General features: G+C 40.4%; 5 protein-coding genes across 5 annotated transcripts; all 5 read right to left on the bottom strand.

Moving 5' to 3' along the window:
* Nucleotides 1-2,390: 2,390 nt before the first annotated feature.
* Nucleotides 2,391-2,951, bottom strand: LOC133314237 (uncharacterized). Its single transcript, XM_061515676.1, has one exon. It carries the CDS (start codon nt 2,949-2,951, stop codon nt 2,391-2,393), a length of 561 nt encoding a protein of 186 aa, XP_061371660.1.
* Nucleotides 2,952-6,948: 3,997 nt separating this feature from the next.
* Nucleotides 6,949-8,184, bottom strand: LOC133314238 (uncharacterized). The gene is made up of 3 exons (XM_061515677.1): nt 8,071-8,184; nt 7,534-7,816; nt 6,949-7,244 (listed from the first exon to the last, which is right to left on the bottom strand). Exons 1-3 carry the CDS (start codon nt 8,182-8,184, stop codon nt 6,949-6,951), a joined length of 693 nt encoding a protein of 230 aa, XP_061371661.1.
* A 69-nt stretch (nt 8,185-8,253) lies between these two features.
* On the bottom strand, nt 8,254-9,057 carry LOC133314239 (uncharacterized). The gene has a single exon (XM_061515678.1). It carries the CDS (start codon nt 9,055-9,057, stop codon nt 8,254-8,256), a length of 804 nt encoding a protein of 267 aa, XP_061371662.1.
* A 2,477-nt stretch (nt 9,058-11,534) lies between these two features.
* On the bottom strand, nt 11,535-11,876 carry LOC133314240 (uncharacterized). The gene has a single exon (XM_061515679.1). The coding sequence runs from the start codon at nt 11,874-11,876 to the stop codon at nt 11,535-11,537; it is 342 nt and encodes a 113-aa protein (XP_061371663.1).
* Nucleotides 11,877-12,108: 232 nt separating this feature from the next.
* On the bottom strand, nt 12,109-12,701 carry LOC133314241 (F-box/kelch-repeat protein At3g23880-like). The gene is made up of 2 exons (XM_061515680.1): nt 12,387-12,701; nt 12,109-12,318 (listed from the first exon to the last, which is right to left on the bottom strand). The coding sequence occupies exons 1-2, from the start codon at nt 12,699-12,701 to the stop codon at nt 12,109-12,111; spliced, it is 525 nt and encodes a 174-aa protein (XP_061371664.1).
* Nucleotides 12,702-24,174: the final 11,473 nt, after the last annotated feature.

The raw sequence follows: 24,174 nt of genomic DNA on the forward strand, positions 1-24,174 counted from the left end.
ATCATTCGCCCCGCCAGGTCAGGCTTTTGCAACACTTGGCGAATGGGTTGATTAGTTCTGACGGTGATTGGATGACATTGGAAGTATGGTCGTAGTCTTCGTGCTGCGAAAATGAGCGTGAGGGTAACCTTTTCAATCTGCTGATACCTAAGCTCAGCACCCTGCAGTACTTTGCTAACGAAATACACTGGTTTTTGAGCTTCCCCATTTGGCTCTCTGACCAACGCGGCGTTGATGGTTTCCATTCCGACGGCGAGATATAAATACAAAGTCTCTCCATCGTCTGGCTTCGTGAGGACAGGCGGGCAGGATAACGCTCTTTTGAACTCTTGGAAAGCTTTCTCACAGTCGTCGGTCCATTGAAAAGTACAACCTTTCCTCAGTAGGCTAAACAAAGGAAGGGACTTATAGGCCGAATTGGCTAAGAACCGAGTGAGAGCGACTAACCTCCCAGTCAGCTGTTGAACTTCTTTGACCGTTTGGGGGCTTTGCATGTCTATGACCGCCTTACACTTGTCAGGATTGACCTCGATGCCTCTTTCGGTCAGCATAAAACCTAGAAATTTCCCAGCCGGTACTCCAAACGCGCACTTACTTGGGTTGAGTCGCATGTTGTACTTCCTTAACCTGTCAAAGACGCCCTGAAGATGTGATAAGTGTTGTTCAGGAGTTTGCGACTTGGCGATCATATCATCGATGTATACTTCGATGCTGTCGCCAATTAGGTCTTTAAATACTTCATTCATCATTCGCTGGTATGTGGCACCAGCGTTTTTCAACCCAAAAGGCATCATAGTATAGCAGTAGTTGGCGTTCTGAGTAATGAACGCCATTTTGCTTTGATCTTCCTCAAATAACGGAATCTGGTTGTAGCCTGAATATGCATCCATGAATGAGAGCACTTTGAATCCGGATGAGTTATCATCGAGCTGGTCAATGCTTGGGAAAGGGTAGGCATCTTTGGGGCACACTTTGTTGAGGTTGGTGTAATCGACGCACATCCTCCATGCTCCGCTTGGCTTTTTAACTAAAACCGGATTGCAGAGCCAGGTAGTATATTTGATATCTCGAATGAAACTGGCATCCCAGAGTCTCTTGACCTCTTCATCAATGATCTTTTGGCGATCCGGGCCAAACTTTCTTTTCTTTTGCGAGACAGGTCTTGCTCTGGGATCCACTGATAACCGGTGGCAGCATTCTTCAGGGTCGGTGCCGGGCATGTCAGACGGCCTCCATGCAAACAGATCTTTGTTGTCTCGTAGGAGCTTGATCAACTTACTCCTCATCTCCGGGTTGGTGAACGCCCCGATAGTTGTGGTTTGATCCTCGTCGCCCACGACTACGTGCTGCAGTGTTCCGTCTGGTGTAGGTCTGGAATGCTCCATCTGGGGGTCATCCCTTGCGTCGAATTCTACAAGGAAACACTGGTCAAGTTCCTTACCCTTATCATTGAGGTTGCTCGTTGTTACCTGGGTTGTCACTAGATGAGGCACAGGTTGGGCTTTGAAGGCGACTTTTGGTGCTGGACGTAGGGATATATTATAGCAGCTCCTTGCTACCGTTTGATCGCCCTTTACCGTCGCCACCTTGTTGTCTTTCGCCATAAATTTCATCGCCAGGTGAGAGTGTGATACGCTTGCTTCAAACGCGGCGAACATTCTTCTACCAAGGATTATGTTATAAGCTGACTGGGTATCAAGCACCAAAAATTGGATGTCGGCTGACTTGGTTGTGGGTGGCGTTCCTAGGGATAAACGTAAGTTTATCATTCCGAGGGGTTTGGTGGTTACGGCATTGAAACCTGAAAGTTCACCTGCAACCGGGGTTAAGTCATTAACAGTGAAACCTAAAGCCTAGAGATATGGCAAAAACAAAATGTCAGCAGAGCTGCCATGATCAACAAATACGCGGTTGACTCTCCAGTTGGCAATTATTGCTTGGAAGAAATAAAGGTGTCGTCATGCCCAGGGAGGATGTCGCCCAACTCGTAGAAATCCCAGACGATCTTAGGTTTGGCTGGGCCTGCATCAGTTTTGGCTTTGCTGATGACTTTTCCAGCTACTACTAAACACTATTTTAAGTGACTTTTCCGGGCGTTGACTGTTACCCCGTCTCCGCCAAGTCCTCCAGAAATCATGTTTATCACACCATGCTTGACCACAGCTGAGTCCTCATCTTCCCCGTCACGCCTTTCTCTATTGCTTTGGTTACCATGCACCCTGCGATCCTGTGGGGGGCTTTCTCTAAGATCGAGTTCGCGGCGAGATTGTTAACTTGGTTGGTTGTTCCTTCTTCGTTCCGGGGACCTGCTACGCTCTCGGTATCGCCTGTTGTTCCCTGGAGTTCGGACGTCATCTCCCGCCTTTCTTTGGGCCCCACATTTGATAAGCTCATCTATGTGACTGGCGTCCTATTGTGTCACGCCCATAATGGCTACTGGCATATTTGGAGGGTTTGTGACCTTTCCTCTGCTCTTCTTTGTGGTCACGATTTTTACTATCTCTGTTTTGTTGGTTGTGGGTGTCATCTACCCGACTTCCTTTGTACTCCTCGATGCACATAAACTCTTGGGCTTTCAGTTTGACTTCTTCAAGGTCAACAATTTCATGGCGAGCAAGCTCGTAGGCGAATGCTCCTTCACGCAAACCAAATAAGAGTATGTGCACTTGCACTTTAGGGTCTAGGCCTTGTACTTGCAAGGCTTCTTTGTCGAACCGATCCAGAAAGGACCTAAGGCATTCCCCAGATTGTTGACGAACCTTCTCTAGGGAATGGACGGACTTTGGCACTGGGCGACTGGTGGCAAAGTGGGTCTGGAACTTGCTTGCCAAGTCATCCCAGGATGCTACGCTGCCAGTCGGCAAAGTGGTGTACCAGGTCAGTGCTCTCCCGCCCAAAAGCGTCGGGAAAGTTCTGCACATAAGTAGGTCGGTTTCGCCATGAAGGGTCATCGCCGCTTAAAACTTTTGGACCCATTCAAAAGGGTCAGTGGCACCCACATAGGTAGTGATATTGGGCGGTCCCTTGAAACCAAGGGGTATGGGTGTGAGGCGTAGACTATCAGTCAGAGGTTTATTGTGCCCTGAGGTGTTTGGGGGGATGACGCGTAGGTTTGGGTTACGAGGCGGCAAGTCTGGTTGTGGGCGAGGTATTTGAGGGGCCTCAACTGAGTAGGAGAGAGCTGGGGCTTGATGGGCTCCAAACTGGGGTTGGCCAGGGATCACAACCGACTGCTGTGGATGTGGAACGGCGGCATTATGGGGGTGTGCTGGGTAACCGTGGAACGGATAACCGGTTGGGAAAGGTGGGGGGAAAGAAGTGGCCACATTATGTGTGTAAGGTCTAGGGGGTATGCGGCGATCATGGGTACCCGGTGATCATGATACGGTGCTACTGGTTGGCTCTGGGCCGGTTGGTGACGATGGGCGAGTGGAATGACTTGTGGGACTGTAGAGGGGAAAGGCATTCCGAAATGGACTCCGGGGGGAGGGGGTTGGTTTTGAACTAGGTTTTCTCCATGCATTTCATGTATTGGCACGCGATGTTTCAACGGTATTACTCTAACATCAGGACCTGGTAGTTGAGGACCTACAGATTGTAGTACTGGGGGGAGCTTCGACAGCTGCCCGCTCGGCTGGGGCCGAATGCTTGGATGGAGGGGAGTTAGATTGCACTGTTTGTACATGTCCCTATGGGGTTACAGCCCTAGCCTGTTCTGCTCGTCGTGTTGTAACAACCATGTCGGTTTCCAGAACGTGGAAAGCGTCTTGTAGATCTTTGGTAGGAGAATGGGAATAGAAGTTTATAGAATTCCCACATAAGACGCCAATGTACCGTTGGAATCTATAAGCCCACTATGTTCCCTTTTGGGGGGTTGTCACTATATGGATGATACCACTAGCTTAGGTAAAAACTAGGCTAGATGGTATGATTCCAAGTATAACAAGTTAATAACAATGGAGGAATGATGGTTAAATATGTGACTTAATAGAAATGGGCATAATAACGATACATAAGATACCTTCTGGTGTGCCCCTGGGGGGCTATTTATAAGAGAAGATTCTGCTTACTGGGTGAAAGTTGGTGGGGAGAAGGTCAACTCTCCTTGGGGACTCATACCGATGGCAGTGTTGGGCGTGACAGGCGCTGCCATCGTAGCAGCGCTGTGCCTTCTGCGTCTGGTGGTGTCAGTGTGGGTCACAGGGGGACAGCTTCCTCTTATGGCATTTGGGCGACTGCTTTCGGGAGTTGAGGTCCCAAGGTAGGATATTTTGGTGTTTAACCTTGGGAAGTTACCATGTTGGGGGGTGTTCGTCGCCCCAGCAAGTAGGGCTGACGTGGATGCTTGGTGGGTGCTGGGCCTCGACCATTGGGCCTGACTCTTGTTGGGCCATCCGGAACAGTTTTCATGACGTGTTTTGCTTATGGACTGTAACAGGATATATTTCAAGTCAGGTGAATTTGTTCTGACAATTCCACCACGTACTTTTGCAAGATAGGGGTATTATATAAAAACTTGGAGAGGAAAAGAGTACAGTGTGAAGGTTACAATGTGATTCAACTGTAGTATCCGGTGAGCTTGTCGGCGTTCCAAGCCCTTGGAATAGCTTTACCTTCTAATGTTTCCAGGGCGTAAGATCCCCCGCCAAGTACATTTGCTATTTGATACGGTCCTTCCCAATTTGGGGCGAGCTTTCCATCGCGTGCGTTCTTGTTTTCGATGTCGGCTCGCCTAAGAACGAGGTCAGCAGTTTGAAACTTCCTGAGGATAACTTTTTTGTTGTATCTACTGGCCGACCTCTTTTTCGACTGGCGTTCTGACTGCGTAGCCCGTTCTCGAATTTCCTTGAGTAGATCAAGTGCTTTATTGAGTCCCTGGCTGTTGGTTACTTCTGTTACCTGTTCCTTCCTCCAGGATGGTTCACCGATCTCCACTGGTGTCATTGCCTCCGTGCCGTAAGTCAAGCGGAAATGGGTTTCTCCGTTGCTCGATTGGGCGGTTGTGTGATATCCCTACAAGACGCCCTGTAGATTTCAACCCAAGCTCCTTTATGGATGATTCAACTAACCCATTAGACTGCGGATGTTCTACTGCTGCAAAATGGTGCCGAATTTATAGGTCGGCCATCAGTTCTCGGAACTTGGAATCAGTGAACTGGGTGCCATTATCAGTAATGACCTCACTTGGAATGCCAAAACGGTAAACGATGTTTCTCCAGAAAAATTTCCTGACCTTCTGGGAGGTGATGGTAGCAACTGGCTCAGCTTCTGCCCATTTGGTGAAGTAATCGATGGCGACAATCAGCCATTGCACACGCCCTGTGGCCTTTGGAAATGATCCAAGAATGTCCATTCCCCATTTGTAAAATGGCCAGGGCAATGGGATCGACGTTAACTCCTCTGGCGGGGCTTTGTGTATGTCGGAAAACCGTTGGCACTTTTCACACTTTTTAACATGGTTATAAGCATCTCGCTCCATGGTTGGCCAATAGAATCCTGCTCTAAGTGCTTTCCTTGCCAGAGAGTGTCCACCGATGTGGTGGCCGTTGATTCCTTCGTGGATTTCCTCAAGCACGTATTCCACGTTGTCCGGGCTCAAACACTTCAGAAGTGGGGTTGAAAAACCTCTTTTGTATAACTGGCCGTGCATCATGCAGAAGTGGGCACTCCTTCGCACAGTCCTTTTGGCTTCTTTTTCGTCTGGCGGCAGCGTTCCTTCTGCCAGGTAGTTTGCGATAGGAGTAAGCCATGAATCCTCGGCGATTGCGCCTGCCGCAACTGTAATACTCATGACGACGCAAGGGTTAGGCAGATTATGCTGGATGACGGAACGATTATTACCTGGGCTCTTCGTACTAGCCAGTTTGGCGAGGATGTCAGCACGCGTATTTTCTGCCCACCTAATGTGTTCAACCTTGACTTTCTTAAAGGTCGACATTATTTCTTTGACTCTTTCTAAGTATTTGCTCATCAGCGGGCCTTTGGCTTAATACTCGCCTGAAATTTGAAAGGTAACTAGCCGTGAATCGCTAAAAACCTTGAGGTGTTGGGCACCCAATTCTCTGGCTTGAAGAGACCGGCTATCATAGCCTCATATTCAGCCTGGTTGTTGGTTGTGTTAAAATCAAAAGTCAAAGAATGCTCCATCGCCACGCCATCTGGATTTTCGACTATCACACCGACACCTGACCCTTTGGCGTTGGTCGAACCGTCAACATACAGTTTCCATGTTGCCTGGGTTTCACTACTCTGATTTTCCACTACACCAGCGTGGGTCATCTCTGCTATGAAGTCTGTGAGGGCTTGAGCTTTGATGGTAGCCCTTGGCTCATAATTGATTTGGTATTCCGATAATTCAATTGCCCATGACATCATTCGCCCCGCCAGGTCAGGATTTTGCAACACTTGGCGAATGGGTTGATTAGTTCTGACGGTGATTGGATGACATTGGAAGTATGACCGTAGTCTTCGTGCTGCGAAAATGAGCGTGAGGGTAACCTTTTCAATCTGCTGATACCTAAGCTCAGCACCCTGCATTACTTTGCTAACGAAATACACTGGTTTTTGAGCTTCCCCATTTGGCTCTCTGACCAACGCGGCGTTGATGGCTTCCATTCTAACGGCGAGATATAAATACAAAGTCTCTCCATCGTCTGGCTTCGTGAGGACAGGAGGGCAGGATAACGCTCTGTTGAACTCTTAGAAAGCTTTCTCACAGTCGTCGGTCCATTGAAAAGTACAACCTTTCCTCAGTAGGCTAAACAAAGGAAGAGACTTATAGGCCGAATTGGCTAAGAACCGAGTGATAGCGACTAACCTCCCAGTCAACTGTTCAACTTCTTTGGCCGTTTGGGGGCTTCGCATGTCTATGACCGCCTTACACTTGTCAGAATTGACCTCGATGCCTTTTTCGGTCAGCATAAAACCTAGAAATTTCCCAGCCGGTACTCAAAACGCGCACTTACTTGGGTTGAGTCGCATGTTGTACTTCCTTAACCTGTCAAAGATGCCCTGAAGATGTGATAAGTGTTGTTCAGGAGTTTTCGACTTGGCGATCATATCATCGATGTATACTTCGATGCTGTCGCCAATTAGGTCTTTAAATACTTCGTTCATCATTCGCTGGTATGTGGCACCAGCATCTTTCAACCCAAAAGGCATCATAGTATAGCAGTAGTTGGCGTTCTGAGTAATGAACGCCGTTTTGCTTTGATCTTCCTCAAGTAACGGAATTTGGTTGTTGCCTGAATATGCATCCATGAATGAGAGCACTTTGAATCCGGATGAGTTATCAACGAGCTGGTCAATGCTTGGGAAAGGGTAGGCATCTTTGGGGCACACTTTGTTGAGGTTGGTGTAATCGACACACATCCTCCATGCTCCGCTTGGCTTTTTAACTAAAACCGGATTGGAGAGCCAGGTAGTATATTTGATCTCTCGAATGAGAGTGTGATACGCTTGATATATTAAAGGCGACTTTTGGTGCTGGTCGTAGGGATATATTATAGCAGCTCCTTGCTACCGTTTGATTGCCCTTTACTGTCGCCACGTTGTTGTCTCTCGCCACAAATTTCATCGCCAGGTGAGAGTGTGATACGCTTGCTTTAAACGCGGCGAACATTCTTCTACTAAGGATTACGTTATAAGCTGACTGGGTATCAAGCACCAAAAACTGGATGTCGGCTGACTTGGTTGTGGGCGGCGTTCCTAGGGATAAACGCAAGTTTATCATTCCGAGGGGTTTGGTGGTTGTGGCATTGAAACCTGAAATTTCACCTGCAACCGGGGTTAAGTCATTAACAGTGAAACCTAAAGCCTTGAGATATGGCAAAAACAAAATGTCAGCAGAGCTGCCATGATCAACAAATACGCGGTTGACACTCCAGTTGGCGATTATTGCTTGGAAGAAATAAAGGTGTCGTCATGCCCAGGTTGGATGTCGCCCAACTCATTGAAATCCCAGACGATCTTAGGTTTGGCTGGGCCTGCATCAGTTTTGGCTTTGCTGATGACTTTTCCAGCTACTGCTAAACACTATTTTAAGTGTCTTTTCCGGGTGTTGACTGTTACCCCGCCTCCGCCAAGTCCTCCAGAAATCATGTTTATCACACCATGCTTGACCACAGCTGAGTCCTCGTCTTCCCCATCACGCCTTTCTCTATTGCTTTGGTTACCATGCACCATGCGATCCCGTGGGGGGCTTTCTCTGCGATCGAGTTCGCGGCGAGATTGATAACCTGGTTGGTTGTTCCTTCATCGTTCCGGGGACCTGCTACGCTCTCGGTATCGTCTGTTGTTCCCTGGAGTTCGGACGTTATCTCCCGCCTTTCTTTGGGCCCCACATTTGATAAGCTCATCTATCTCATCCTTGAGATGTCTGCACTCCTCAGTACTGTGACCGTTACTGCGGTGGAACTTGTAGTATACGGTGCTTTCTCGAGGCTGCTGTTGACTCCTGGGGCTATGCTTGTCGTCTTCTTTGTACTCGGTCTGTAGGACGCTATGTGACTGGCGTCCTATTGTGTCACGCCCAGAATGGAGACTGTAGTATTTGGAGGGTTTGTGACCTTTCCTCTGCTCTTCATTGTGGTCACGATTTTTACTATCTTTATTTTGTTGGTTGTGGGTGTCATCTACCCGACTTCCTTTGTACTCCTCGATGCGCATAAACTCTTGGGCTTTCAGTTTGACTTCTTCAAGGTCAACAATTTCATTGCGAGCAAGCTCGTAGGCTAATTCTCCTTCACGCAAACCAAATAAGAGTATGTGCACTTGCACTTTAGGGTCTAGGCCTTGTACTTGCAAGGCTTCTTTGTCGAACCGATCCAGAAAGGACCTAAGGGATTCCCCAGATTGTTGATGAACCTTCTCTAGGGAATGGACGGACTTTGGCACTGGGCGACTGGTGGCAAAGTGGGTCCGGAACTTGCTTGCCAAGTCATCCCAGGATGCTACGCTGCCAGTTGGCAAAGTGGTGTACCAGGTCAGTGCTCTCCCGCCCAAAAGCGTCGGGAAAGTTCTGCACATAAGTAGGTCGGTTTTGCCATGAAGGGTCATCGCCGCTTAAAACTTTTGGACCCATTCAAAAGGGTCAGTGGCACCCACATAGGTAGTGATATTGGATGGTCCCTTGAAACCAAGGGGTATGGGTGTGAGGCGTAGACTATCCGTCAGGGGTTTATTGCGCCCTGAGGTGTTTGGGGGGGGTGACGCGTAGGTTTGGGTTACGAGGCGGCAAGTCTGGTTGTAGGCGAGGTATTTGAGGGGCCTCAACTGAGTAGGAGAGAGCTGGGGCTTGATGGGCTCCAAACTGGGGTTGGCCAGGGATCACAACCGACCGCTGTGGTTGTGGAACGGCGGCATTATGGGGGTGTGCTGGGTAACCGTAGAACGGATAACCGGTTGGGAAAGGTGGGGGGAAAGAAGTTGCCATATTATGTGTGTAAGGTCTAGGGGGTATGCGGCGATCATGGGTACCCGGTGATCATGATACGGTGCTACTGGTTGGCTCTGGGCCGGTTGGTGACGATGGGCGAGTGGAATGACTTGTGGGACTGCAGTGGGGAAAGGCATTCCGAAATGGACTCAGGGGGGAGGGGGTTGGTTTTGAACTAGGTTTTCTCCTTGCATTTCATGTATTGGCACTCGATGGTTCAACTGTGTTACTCTAACATTAGGACCTGGTAGTTGAGGACCTACAGATTGTAGTACTGGGGGGGAGCTTCGACAGCTGCCCGCTCGGCTGGGGCCGAATGCTTGGATGGAGGGGAGTTAGATTGCACTGTTTGTACATGTCCCTCTGGGGTTACAGCCCTAGCCTGTTCTGCTCGCCATGTTGTAACAACCATGTCGGTTTCCAGAACGTGGAAAGCATCTTGTAGATCTTTGGTAGGAGAATGGGAATAGAAGTTTATAGAATTCCCACATACGACGCCAATGTACCGTTAGAATCTATAAGCCCACTATGTTCCCTTTGGGGGGGTTGTCACTATATGGATGATACCACTAGCTTAGGTAAAGACCAGGCTAGACGGTATGATTCCAAGTATAACAAGTTAATAACAATGGAGGAATGATGGTTAAATATGTGACTTAATAGAAATGGGCATAATAACGATACATAAGATACCTTCTGGTGTGTCCCTGGGGGGCTATTTATAAGAGAAGATTCTGCTTACTGGGTGAAGGTTGGTGGGGAGAAGGTCAACTCTCCTTGGGGTCTCATACCGATGGCAGTGTTGGGCGTGACAGGCGCTGCCATCGTAGCAGCGCTGTGCCTTCTGCGTCTGGTGGTGTCAGCGTGGGTCGCAGGGGGATAGCTTCCTCTTATGGCATTTGGGCGACTGCTTTCGGGAGTTGAGGTCCCAAGGTAGGATATTTTGGTGTTTAACCTTGGGAAATTACCACGTTGGGGGGTGTGTGTCGCCCCAGCAAGTAGGGCTGACGTGGATGCTTGGTGTGGGCTGGGCCTCGACCATTGGGCCTGACTCTTGTTGGGCCATCCGGAACAGTTTTCATGACGTGATTTGCTTATGGACTGTAACAGGATATATTTCAAGTCAGGTGAATTTGTTCTGACAATTCCACCACGTACTTTTGCAAGATAGGACAAAAGTAAAAGAAGACACCTAATTTTATTCCTTTTAATGGTTTTCAATTTTTTGAATTTAGCCACAATGTGGCTGTAATTTATTCCTTCGAAGGGAGTTCAATCATTCTTTGATTTTATTCGTGAGGAAATGAGGGAAAAGTTTCAGTCTCAAAAGAAGGAATTCCATCTGGGGACTGCAAAGACTTTCTAGTTGCTTTGGCTACAAAGATCTACTGCTCCTTCTTAAGTTGTTCCAGCTTCTCCTCCAAAAATCTATAGAAACAAAACTTGTTGAGAACAGTGTAATTCAAATTAGCTTTCTGAAATTCTCTTGCGAATGGCGTGAAGTGAAAAACTTGTTTAGCTTAACTTGCAGTGGCATACAGTTATATATAATGTGACAATGTAAAAAGTGATGTCTGTTTCTATAAAGCAAAGAAATTAGGCGGTCTTAAAAGTACTTGTGTCTAACTACGTAGCAACCTTCGTCCTAATATGTCTTTGCAAACTTGAGTCAGAAGTATATGAAATGCATTGTCAATTATTTGGGGTCTACTTATCAATGCTTCAACTTAAAACAATAAAACAATAAACAAACAAATAAATAAAAGGTCTACTTGTCATTGTCCTCTTCTTTGTAAATTTCTTCACTTAAGAAATTAGTTTGATCTCGGACTCAAAATTGTCAATGCATGTTTCTTCTCTCTGACCACATATTTTTTCCCGCATGCTATGATGCTGCTAAGCTAGCTGGTCAACTGATAAATTGGAGAGCATAACTAACTAAACAACAAACATATATATGATGCCACAATAGATCAAAAGTTATGTTGAAGAAAACATGATGCCGCAATAATAAGAACAAGTCAAACAAACCCTGTTTCCAAAATAAAGCTATGAATTTTGTAAATAAATAATTGAAATTACCACAATTTAGACATTCCTATTTCTCCTTGTCGGTTTCTGTTGATGTTGTTTCCATGCTTCCATCGTTGTTCCTAGGGAGTGAAAAAAGACTCCCTGTATACATAGGTAAGTGGAACCCAATCACATAAGCACCACTATATTCACAACGTTCCAGCAATTCTCCTTTCTCATTAAATTTCATCAACTCTGAAACATTAGCACTTAATGCAATAAGTTCACCACTTTTGGTCATGCATACAGCTGAAAGTGGCATAGGAATCTCAATCAGAGTCCAAGATGACTGCACTCTGTATTCTTTCATAACCCACACTTGAGTTTTATTAAAGCTATCAATAAAAACAGCGAGACATTCTCCCATGGTTCCCAAATCTAATTAAAAAAGAGCCATATTTGAGATCATCTGGCAGAGATATCTCAGAGAGATTATTCTCTACCAAATCAAAGGCAAGAATTACACAATATTCACCACGAGCCAACCAATGAACAGCGTCATTAAAGAATGATGATCGCCATGAATACACGTCGTGAACATGAAAGCCCTGAATTTCTTTCCGTGAATTGGTTCTCAAAGAGAAAAGCACCAAACCGTTTCATATATCACCATCACGCCGTAGCACAATTATTATCAAATAATCATCAGTGGATGAGTCATACCCAAAACCAGTTAGGTATATCTTCTCATATTGAGACTCTTCCAATATCTCAAAGTACGACAGTTCTCTGTGGAAACCTCTTTCTATAAGTAGTGGTGTTTCCGCCGCGGGCTTTTCCTTGGACATCTTTCTATAAGGAAAAGCCCTCTGCATGAACCCAAAATCTGAACCCAAACATGTTTATCTGGCTTTGGAATTGGGGGAATGAGCCTTGCAACGGAAGAATCATCGTTAAGCGATGCATAAGCATCGATGGATCGAGCTTCAGAAACAGATGCTATGTGGAGAAGCTTGTGCGAGGGTGCGGCAGATAGCTCGTAATGAGAATTTGCAAAGTGAGGATCAGAGATGAGAGAATGCCATGATTTGCACACACTTTTGAAACGAACAAGTGACTTCACAGGTAACCTCAACAGAATTTCATGAATCACATCCCAGTGGAGGTTACTCTCCATGCTCCTTCTTTTCATGTTTCTGTTTTTCAAACGAGAATTAGGGTTTAGATTACTCACGTTAGAGGAAGGATACATACTTATAAACAAAATGCGGTGAGAATTGGGCTGTGTTATAAATTAAGATATGATTATGAAGGGTTACCATTGTGGAAATTAAAATGTAATTATATAATGATATAATTTTGATGGAATGAATTAATTTAAAAGGAAAAATATATTTTAAATTGTATTTATTCCTAATTTAGGAAGAGGTTGTCCTTACAATTTTCTTTTTTATATCCTCTTATAATCACTTTTATAATTATTGAATTAAAATTAAATCAACAACTCTCACTTATTATTATTTTACAACTGTTGATTTAATTTTAATCCAATAATTGTAAAAATAATGATTGTAAGTAAAAATTGGTTATAAATATATTCTCTCTCTTATAACTTAATTCAGAATATCAGGTGATGAGATTGGTTTCCAAAAAACAAAATATCAGGTGAGATTGGTTTCCAAAAAACAAAATATCACGTCAGATTTTTTAAGATATAATATTTATATTTTCTTATATTTTTTAATTTTATAATTTAAATTTTCATAAATATTATAAATTAGGATAACTATTTTTTTCATCATATTATATCACATCATTATAAGTCATTATTCAGTATTTATTTTCTTTCCCCATATATCAAAATCCCAATTATTTCTTCATAAATCTTAGCAAATACAACTTCTAAATTCTTGTTCACCGTAAACTTCTATCAAAATTTAGGTGGTTGTCACTTAAATTTTATTCTTGTGGGTTGTGAGGGGCAGCTATGATGATAAACGGGAAAGGAATTATGATACTTACAAAGATTAAGAAAATCATTCTGTAACAGACCCAAATTATAGTCCTTTTCCTAAATTCTTGGTATCAAGAAACATGAATAATTTCTGCAAACAACACTTACATTGGTCTACACAATGGATAATGTTTGTTAATGATATTCATAACAAAAATATTCCGTAAATTCATTATCCTTGAAATGTAGCCACAATCCGAGTGTAAGAGCTTCAAAGTGATAGGGAATATTCTAAACTCTTTTTGCTAATAAAAATCAAATTTTATTAGGAAAGAGTTACAAATTGGTTTATCCCATTTAGTCTTATGTGATTACGGTTACTTATTTATCATCTCATTCTTTTCATCGTATCACCTAGGGGTGTTAACGGGCCGAGCCGACTTTTGATCTTAAAAGGCTAAGCCTGTGTTTAAATGTGTCAGCCTGACCAAGCCTGTTATCTGTTATAAATATTATTATAGGCCTGTGGCCTGGCTTATTTACAAAAAGTAAAAGTCTGATTTAGTCTGTTAGCTTGTTTAAAAAAAAATAAAATAACAAAAATTTATCCAAACAGAATATACAATCAACAATACTAGTAATTCCATAAATATCATAAATTCAATATATATCCAAACAGCATAATATAGAACAAAACCATTCAAAAAGTCTATTTAACCAATAAAACGAGGTGAAATGGATTGAGGAGAAAGAGAGGCTGTTACAAGTAGTATAAAAAAATATAAAATAAAAATATAAAATAATATACTAGGCTAGCCTGAGAGGCTCTCGAGCCGAGCTTTTGATTTAATTGGAGCCTAATGCTTTTTTATTAAACGAGCTTTTATACAAGTTCAAGCCTGGTGCCAACAATCAATTTTAGACATGTAAGTTCAGGCCTTCACGAGCCGAGTCAAAGGTCCCTGAAAGGCCTCTGGCTCGTTTAGCACCTCTATCACCTCCTGGAAATTTTGAAGTCAATGAAGCTACTAACTTAGAGCATGTTTAGATCCTCTCCTTTTCTATTTATAAGTCAAAGCTAAAAAAATTTAAAAAAAAAAGCTAAAAGCTGTTTAGTAATTATAAAAAAATTTAGCCTAAAAATTACCTAAAAGCACATATTTTAAGAAAATCATCTCTCTCTCTATCTTCATAGCTCTTTATTTTTAAAAACAAAACACACAATTCAAGAAAAGCATATAAGAGATTGAAAAAACTCCTCTTAGAAATTTTTATCTTTTCTCTTCATTATAAAAGAAAATTTCATTATAAGAGCTTTTCTCAAAAGCTGTTTGACCTAGCTTATACTTATAAGTAGCTTCTAGCTTTAAAAAAAGAAAGATCCAAATATGCGCTTATTCTACATGCTAGTACTTAGGCTAGTACTTGAGCATAGATGTAATAAATTAAGAGTAAAAATATTATTTCCAAAACAGTAGAGTTTAGCTAGCATTTAGTCATACAACTCAAATAGCCAAAACTCAAAAGCAACCAAATTGGTAAATTAGAAACATAGAATGGAAAAGGTGTCTCTTATAATTTTGTATTGTGAAAAGCTTTTGGGATATCACTGTATTTTAGGAAAGATTTCAATTTTTTATTCTAAGAAATCAAGTAGTATATATTAAATATTTTGTCAAAGTCTTGATCTTTTAATTTCCTTATTTTCATTTAGGGTGTATTGTAAGTCAATATAATATTTCGACACGTATATTTTATAAAAAAAAATTGACCAATCCATACGAGCTTATTATGCAAACAGAGAATTTTTCTTTGGTAATACGGGTATTCCCATTTTCTTAAAAAGGAAATTTTTATCCTTATTTAAATCACATTTTTATCTTTTTTTTATGTAAATCCTAACTTTTTACCTTTTTTAGAAGATACCAGGGGAATATCAAAAATTTGTCCACAAACCGTGGATAAAATCCCACCAATCAGATTGCCATATGGACATTGACAACAAATAATTGCACACTATCCCTAATGAAACATTCTATATTTTGCATTAAGGAAAAGTGAATATGAAAAGTAAAACGTGTTATATTTCTCACTCATAAAAAACATAAGGAACATATGATCAATTTAATCTAATTAATCTAGTACCAAACTAACATAGATACAAGTAATTGTAATTTAAATATCCCTTTTATCACCTAAAGCGAGACAAAACAATACAATTAATGCAAATTTAAAAACAAATTATTCATTGGAAAACTTCCCTCGAATGATAAGATTAGAGATACGATTTTTTCCATGGGTCCCCATAAAGCTCCAGGGGTTGATGGTCTTCATAGTTTATTTTTCCAATCTCAATGGCATATTGTAGGGATTTCTGTCTGTGAACTGGTAAAAGATATGTTTAGTAACCCTCATAAAATTCAGGAAATCAATCAAACCCTGATATGTTTGATACCAAAGATGGATTCGCCATAATCACTTAAAAATTTCAGGCCCACTAGCCTATGTAATGTTATTTATAAAATTATTACCAAACTTATTGCTAACCGTTTGAAATTGCAGATGGATAGAATTGTTATGCCTAACCAATGCAGTTTCACCAAAGGTAGGCAAGGTACGGATAATGTTATTATTTCATAGGAGATTATCCATTCCATGAGATCGAAGAGAGGCGTTAAAGGTTGGATGATGATAAAGGTGGACATAGAGAAAGCATACGATAAAATTAGTTGGGACTTTCTTCGAGATACGCTACAAGATGTGGGGTTCCCTCCAAACATTATTAATCTAGTTATGTGGTATGTCTTATCTTGCTCGATGAATGTTCTTTGGAATGGAGCCACAACTCAGGAATTTTTCCCTACTTGGGGGCTTCGACAGGGTGATCCTTTGTCCCCATATTTATTTGTTCTTTGCATGGAGCGACCGGGTCATCTTATTTGCAACTAGGCAAAAGCATTGGAAATCGATTTTGCTTCGTAGAAATGCTCCTCCTATTTCTCATCTTTTCTTCGCAAATGATCTGCTTCTTTGTGCGGAAGCTTCCCATGACCAAGCCTAAACTATCACTACGGTGTTGGATGCTTTTTTGTCTTTCTTCGGGTCAAAAGGTGAACCATGATAAAACAAAGATTTTTTTCTCTCGGAATGTGAACAATGTTTTGGCTACTGAAATTAGTATGCAGATGGGCTTTAACAAGAAAATGGACCTTGGCAAATATTTGGGTATTCCTCTTCATCACCATAGAATTGCACTACTAGAAAAGTCTTTAATATAGACGAAATTTTACGATGAAAAAAATTTTGTGGAAATTACTAACGGAATTATTCGACCGAATTCATTTTTCGTTGAATTTTTTGACGGAAAAGTTATTTCGACAAAAACTTTCGACGAAAAGTGGATTCCGTCGAAGATTTTCGACGGAAAATGAATTCAGTCAAAAACGGGTGAATAAAATAAATGTAAAAAACATTAATTTTGTAAAAGTTTTCGACGAGAAATGGATTCCGTCGAAGATTTTCGACGAAAAATGAATTCCGTCAAAAATGGGTGAATAAAATAAATGTAAAAGAAATTATATTTGTGGGGGTTTTCGACGGAAAGTTAATTCTGTCGAAGATTTTTGACGAAAAATGAATTTCGTCAAAAACGGGTGAATAAAATAAATTGAAAAAGAAATTATATTTGTGGGGGTTTTTCACGGAAAGTTAATTCTGTCGAAGATTTTTCGATGAGAAATGAATTCTGTCAAAAATGGGTGAATAAAATAAATTGAAAAATTAATTACATTTGTGGGTGTTTTCGACGGAAAGTTAATTTCGTCGAAGATTTTCGACGGAAAAAGAATTCCGTCAAAAATGGGTGAATAAAATAAATGTAAAAGAAATTAATTTTGTGAAGGTTTTCGACGAAAAATGGATACCGTCGAAAACGGGTGAATAAAATAAATTGAAAAAGAAATTACATTTGTGGGGGTTTTCGACAGAAAGTTAATTCCGTCAAAAATTTTCGACGAAAAATGAATTCCTTCGAAAATGGGTGAATAAAATAAATGTAAATGAAATTATTTTTGTGAAGGTTTTCGATGGAATTTCGTCAAAACAAATGAATAAAATAAATTGAAAAAGAAATTATATTTGTGGGGGTTTTCGACGAAAAGTTAATTCTGTCGAAAAATTTCGACGAAAAATTAATTTCGTCGAAAACGGGTGAATAAAATAAATTGAAAAAGAAACTACATTTGAGGGGGTTTCGACGGAAAGTTAATTTCGTCAAAGATTTTCGATGAAAAATGAATTTCGTAAAAAATGGGTGAATAAAATAAATGTTAAAAAAATTAATTTTGTGCATGTTTTCGACAGAAAACGGATTCCGTCGAAAACGGGTGAATAAAATAAGGGAAAAATCTTTATCCTTTTAAATGACACAACTTATATCCTTTCACTCTCACAAAGAGGAGGGACCCATACCTTTATTTTTTTGTCAACTCTATCTCTCCTCCTTTATCTATCTCATTGTCTCTCTTCAAATAACACAACTTTACATCCTTTAAAATGACACACACTTTACCTATAAAGTAAATTGAAAAATAAATTACATTTGTGGGGGTTTTCGACGGAAAGTTAATTCCGTCGAAAATGGGTGAATAAAAAAATGTAAAAGAAATTAATTTTGTCAAGGTTTTCGACGGAAAATGGATTCCGTCGAAAACGGGTGAATAAAATAAATTGAAAAAGAAATTATATTTGTGGGGGTTTTCGACGGAAAGTTAATTCCATTAAAGATTTTCGACGAAAAATGAATTCCGTCGAAAACGGGTGAATAAAATAAATTGAAAAAGAAATTATATTTGTGGGGATTTTCGACGGAATATTAATTCCGTCGAAGATTTTCAACGGAAAATGAATTTCGTCGAAAATGAGTGAATAAAATAAATTGAAAAAGAAATTATATTTGTGGGGGTTTTCAATGAAAAGTTAATTCCGTCGAAAATATTCGACGAAAAATGAATTCCGTCGAAAACGGGTGAATAAAATAAATGTAAAAAATATAATTTTGTGAAGGTTTTTGACGGAAAAGGGATTTCGTCGAAGATTTTCGACGAAAAATGAATTCCGTCGAAAATGGGTGAAAAAAAGAAATTGAAAAAGAAATTATGTTTGTGGGAGTTTTCGACGGAAAGTTAATTCAGTCAAAAATCTTCGACGGAAAATGAATTCCGTCGAAAATGGGTGAATAAAATAAATTGAAAAATAAATCATATTTGTGGGGGTTTTCGACGGAAAGTTAATTCCGTCAAAAATCTTCGACGGAAAATGAATTCCGTCGAAAATGGGTGAATAAAATAAATTGAAAAATAAATCATATTTGTGGGGGTTTTCGACGAAAAGTTAATTCCGTCAAAATTCTTCGACGAAAAATGAATTCCGTCGAAAATGGGTGAGTAAAATAAAATGTAAACAAAATTAGTGTACCAATCACAATAAAAAAAGGTGAAACAAATTGGCTATTTAATTCATGTATCAATTACAATCATAATTAGTGTACCAATAGGATTAACTTTTGATTGTACTAATCACCATTCAATTCGGAAGGCCATAACTTTTGATTCGGATATCCAAATCAGTGGATTTTTTATTTTACTTCACATAACTTTTCGAGGTGTACGTAATGACACTTCATTTGTCATATTTTATATCTCACAGAATTTCATTGATTTCTCGTTGCAAATTTTTGACGGAATTTATATTTCGTCGAAAATTTTTACATCAGTTTTCGACAGAAATTTATTGATATTCCTTTGAAAATTTTCGACGGAAACCATCCCAACAATTTTTGACGAAATTCTATTGATTTTCCATTGCAAATTTTTGACGGAATTTTTTTTTCCGTCGAAAGTTTTTATATCAGTTTCCGACGGAATTTCAATGATTTTTCGTCAAAAAATTTCAACGGAATACATTTTTGGTCGAAAATCATCACAACAATTTTCGACGGAATTCCATTGATTTTCCGTTGAAAATATTCCAAGGAATTAAATTCCATCAAAAAATTTCCACGGAAATAAATTCCGTCAAAAATTTTTGACGAAAAGTATTTTCGTCAAAAATTTTCGACGGAATCTTTAATTTCATTGAAAAATGAGTTAACCACCAAGGAAAATTTGACAGCTTCAATTTGGTTGAAAATTCCGTCGAAAACTTCATTTTCAACGGAATTTATACCATTTTCGACGGAATTTTTCCGTCGAAAAAGTAGACTTTTTTAGTAGTGTTGGAAGCTTGACTTTCAGTCATATTCTGGACAGAGTCCACTCGAGGATTAATGCCTGGAACCATACTAGTCTTTCTCTAGTAGGTCGAATTACTCTCACGAAAGTGGTCCTCTCAGTTATTCCTTCCTACACGATGCAGTTTTCAATTGTTCCTCTTGGTGTCTGTGACAAGATTCAAAAATAAATGAGAAGCTTTTTGTGCGGTTCATCTAGAACTTCTAGACGACATCATTCGGTTGCGTGGGATCAAGTGTGTTTGGACAAAGTCAATGGCGGTCTGGGCTTGAGAAAGATGAAGGATGTTAATAGGGCGTTTATCATGAAAATTGGATATGGTCTCTTATCTAATCTAGAAGAGCTTTGGGCTAAGGTGCTACAGAGCAAATATAAAGTGCAACCTGTATTAGTTCCTGATATTTCTGCAATGCAAAATAGCTCCTCGCTATGGAAAGCTATAGTCTCTTCCTGGCCTGCAATATTGGAACACTCCAGGATTGTGCTTGGCGATGGGAAATCAACCCAATACTAGAACACTCAGTGGATCCCGGGATGTGGAGCTCATTCATCTTATGTTATTACCAACTCAACTCTGATTGATACACAGGCGACAGTTTACAGTCACTGAAAAAGAGCTATTGGATGTAGTATATGCCTGTGAAAAGTTCAGGCCATATATTCTGGGATCAAAAATCACTATTCATACTAACCATGCAGCTCTCAGATACTTATTTGCCAAAAAAGAAGCAAAACCACGATTGATAAGATAGATTCTATTGCTACAAGAGTTCAATATGGAGATCAAAGAGAGAAAAGGATGTGAAAACCAAATTGTAGATCTGCTGTCCAGATTGGAACATATTGAAGTTGGGCTACCCATCAAGGAGACATTCCCTGATGAGCAATTGTTTGTTATCAATGACAAAGAAGCTGACGTCCCTTGGTTTGCTGATATAGCTAACTTCCTTGCAGCAGGGCTGGAACCATACGGAGCAAACAACATGCAGAAAAAGAAATCTTTCCATGATTGCAGGAGCTATCTCTGAGATGAACCTCTATTATTCAAAAGATGTGCAGACCAAATGATAAGGAGGTATGTCCCAGACGAAGAGCAACCTCAAATCCTTTTTCATTGTCATTCATCCCCCTGAGGAGGCCATTTGGACGGAATCAGAACTGCATCCAAGATACTTCAATCAGGTTTTATTGGCCCTCCCTTTTTAAAGATGCACTTTAACATGCTAAACAATATGATAAATGTCAAAGGGAAGGAAACTTAACCAAACAGAATGAAATGCCCCTTAATCCCATATTAGAAGTTGAATTACTTGATGTATGGGGCATTGATTTCATGGGACCTTTTCCCCCTTCTTGTGGGAACAAATTTATATTGATGGTTGTTGATTATGTAAGCAAGTGGGTGGAAGCTGTTGCTTTGCCCACTAATGATGCCAAGGTGGTTATAAAAATTTTAAAGAAAAACATTTTGACAAGATATGGGACCCCTCGTTGTATCATCAGTGACGGTGGGAATCATTTCATTAACCGCCAGTTTGAGAGATTTTTTGAAAAATATGGAGTCAAACACAAAGTTGCAACTCCATATCATCCACAAACCAGTGGACTCATCGAAGTCTCTAACCGAGAGGTTAAGAGGATTATGGAGAAGGTTGTTAACCCTTCTCGGAAAGATTGGTCTCTCAATCTAGATGAGGCATTGTGGGCTTACGGAACAGCTTACATAACACCCTTAGAATGTTCCCCCTATAGATTAATATTTGGCAAAGCATGCCACCTTCCTCTAGAATTAGAACACAAAGCATATTGGGCAGTTTATGCTCTCAACATGGATGAGAAGGTAGAAGGAGAAAAGAGACTGCTACAGCTTGAGGAACTGGAAGAATTCAGGGGAAACACATATGAAAATCACAAGTTGTACAAAGAAAATATGAAAAAGTGGCACGATTAAAGAATTAGGAACAGAGAGCTCAAGTTTGGTCAGAAAGTGTTGTTGTTCAACTCTAGACTCCGATTGTTTCCAGGAAAGCTCAAATCGAGATGGACTGGTCCGTACCAAATAGTGAAAGATGCAGGAAACGGAGCTTTTGAAATCCAAGGAACTGAACATGGTCGTTCTTTCAAAGTTAACGGGCACAAAATAAAGTTGTTTACTGATGAAACATTCAAAGAAAAAGAGGAAAGTATCCCTCTTTCTGATTCTAATTGAGAAGTAAGTAACATGTCTAGCTAAAGACGTTAAACTAAGCGCTGACTGGGAGGCAACCCAGTGGATACCTTTTCCCTTTAACAAGAGAAAAGTTTTGGGGTGGTTAAGCTTAACCACAAAGCTCCCAAAAATGGAGGAAACATCTGATGTTCACCTCTAGTCCAAATAAAGGAAATATATTTCGTTCCTGGAACGTAGTTTTGGAGTGGTACACTAACCACACCAACTTGTTGCTTTTTCTGTAAAATTTTCCATTTGTTTTCTTTTTCGTTCCCTAGTGTAAATTTTAATTTCTTTTTGAAATAGAAAAATCATTTTTGTTCAAACTGTTTGGAGCATACATTTCAGTTATAGTATTGTGGCTGTAAAAATTTAGATAACCAATGCCATGAAACACAAAGTCAATGAGTAATCATTTTTATTCTTAGTCTGGGTGCTTGAAATAGGAAAAAAGAAGTGAATTTAATCTTCATATTTTTGAAGGATACTGATCTGTGTGAACTAAAACTGGTGAGGAACGAAAAATGCCAAACACTTACTCATGAGTGTGTTCCTAAGGTGTAACCACAATGAAACTTTTGAAATTGCTTTAATGTTGTAAGTACTGCTGAAGAACAGGTGAATTCCACTAACAAGGATCAACCATCAAACACTCACCTCCATCAAACAGACATTTCCATTCCCATTCACACCTCAGCAGACACTCACACACATCACCAGGTCAACTAAAAAAGGCAAGGAGCAAATCCAAAATGAGCATAAAGGACAAGAAGATAGGAAGTAAAGAAAAAGGGGAACAACCATTCAAGAATTCAGAAGAAAGTACCAGAAAATATTACTCCAAAAAAAGAAAAGAAGGTACAAAAAGATAAGGTGTTCCCTCAAACAGAAAAGTCCAGCTCTGTAACAGAGAAATTTAAAAACGTTCCTTGACCCAAGACCTGTGACCATTCCATTTTAAACCCCTCCACAAATCTCTTTCAAAGATCCTTTAAAATGGAAAGCACCTGTACTTCCTAGGAAAGCAGCAGATAAGCAAGTTTGAAGAATCACATCCAGGAATGGACAGAGAAACACCAAGCCCTGAGTGATAGTGAGACAGAAGATCAGCAACCTTCACTTACCTTGGAACAAATTCTTTCTACTTGTCATCTATGGAAAGTAGTTCATTCTTTGAAAAGATCATGATTACTCATTGGTTCAATTTTCTGAATTTAAGCTATTCTTTGAAATTGAGCAGCCTAAGCCACTATTTCTGAGTTGTTTGAGGACAACCAACAGTTTAGTTTTGGGGTGTTTGATGGGACGAAAATTCATTCCCATCTAAGCCCATTTTGATGGCAAAATACCATATGTTCGCTCAACTGATGAGCAACTTTAGCACTAAAAGCACATGAGAACGGATGGTGACATAATCCTTTGGAAAATATATAAAAAGGGGAACAGATTGAGAACATTAAATACACCTGCTCCACTCACTCAATCTCTCTAACCACTTTTCAGGAAACGTTGAAGAGAAGTTTCCATAAAGCATAAGCGGTGCAGCAATCAAGCACGAAGAAACGTGTACAACAGGGAATAAAGAGTTCTCATTGGCTAAGAGGAAAGCAAGGCATGGGGGACTGTAGAAGAAACGACAAATATCAACAATAAGTGTCCCATCCAAGCAAGTTGCAACCCTCTGAACATTGTTTGCACCGCCCCGTCCATGCAATCAAGAAAATAACTCCAAAGAAATTATGAGCTTTGCCATTCACTCTTCTGCTATAAATAGGACGTCACAACACAAAGAACATCATCGAATTTCTTAAGAAGAGATCACTTAGTTTATTTTGTAGTTTTTTTCTTTTGTATATTTTTAGCTTTAGTTAAGTGACAACACTTCTTCTATATTCTGTATCACCCACTTGAGACTCCTCACGAGCAGCAACCATATTCTCCATTTTTCATTTTATTGTAACCTAATTTGATTCCAGTTAAATATAAGTGTTATTGTTACCAAAAAAAAATATATAAGTGTTATTTCTCTTCTTTCTACTCGTTATCTCTTAACTGAATCTCGGGTCTATGGGATTTCAGTTTGGAATAATTATGTTTAAAGTAGTAGCCATGGGCTAAACTATCTGTGGAAAGGAAAAACTGTAAAATTCTTAAAGAATTATTTTCAAAACTCTTGTACTGAAGATTTTGTGTTTCTCTGGTTAAGTGAGCTATATCCATTGTGTATCAATGCAAATTGAACACATACTGAGAAAGGAACTTCCATAAGGAA

The sequence above is a fragment of the Gastrolobium bilobum genome, unplaced genomic scaffold (genome assembly GCF_033153095.1).
Source record: "Gastrolobium bilobum isolate Gb01-03AN ecotype WA unplaced genomic scaffold, APGP_CSIRO_Gbil_v1 utg14708, whole genome shotgun sequence".
Taxonomy (NCBI): Eukaryota; Viridiplantae; Streptophyta; class Magnoliopsida; order Fabales; family Fabaceae; genus Gastrolobium; species Gastrolobium bilobum.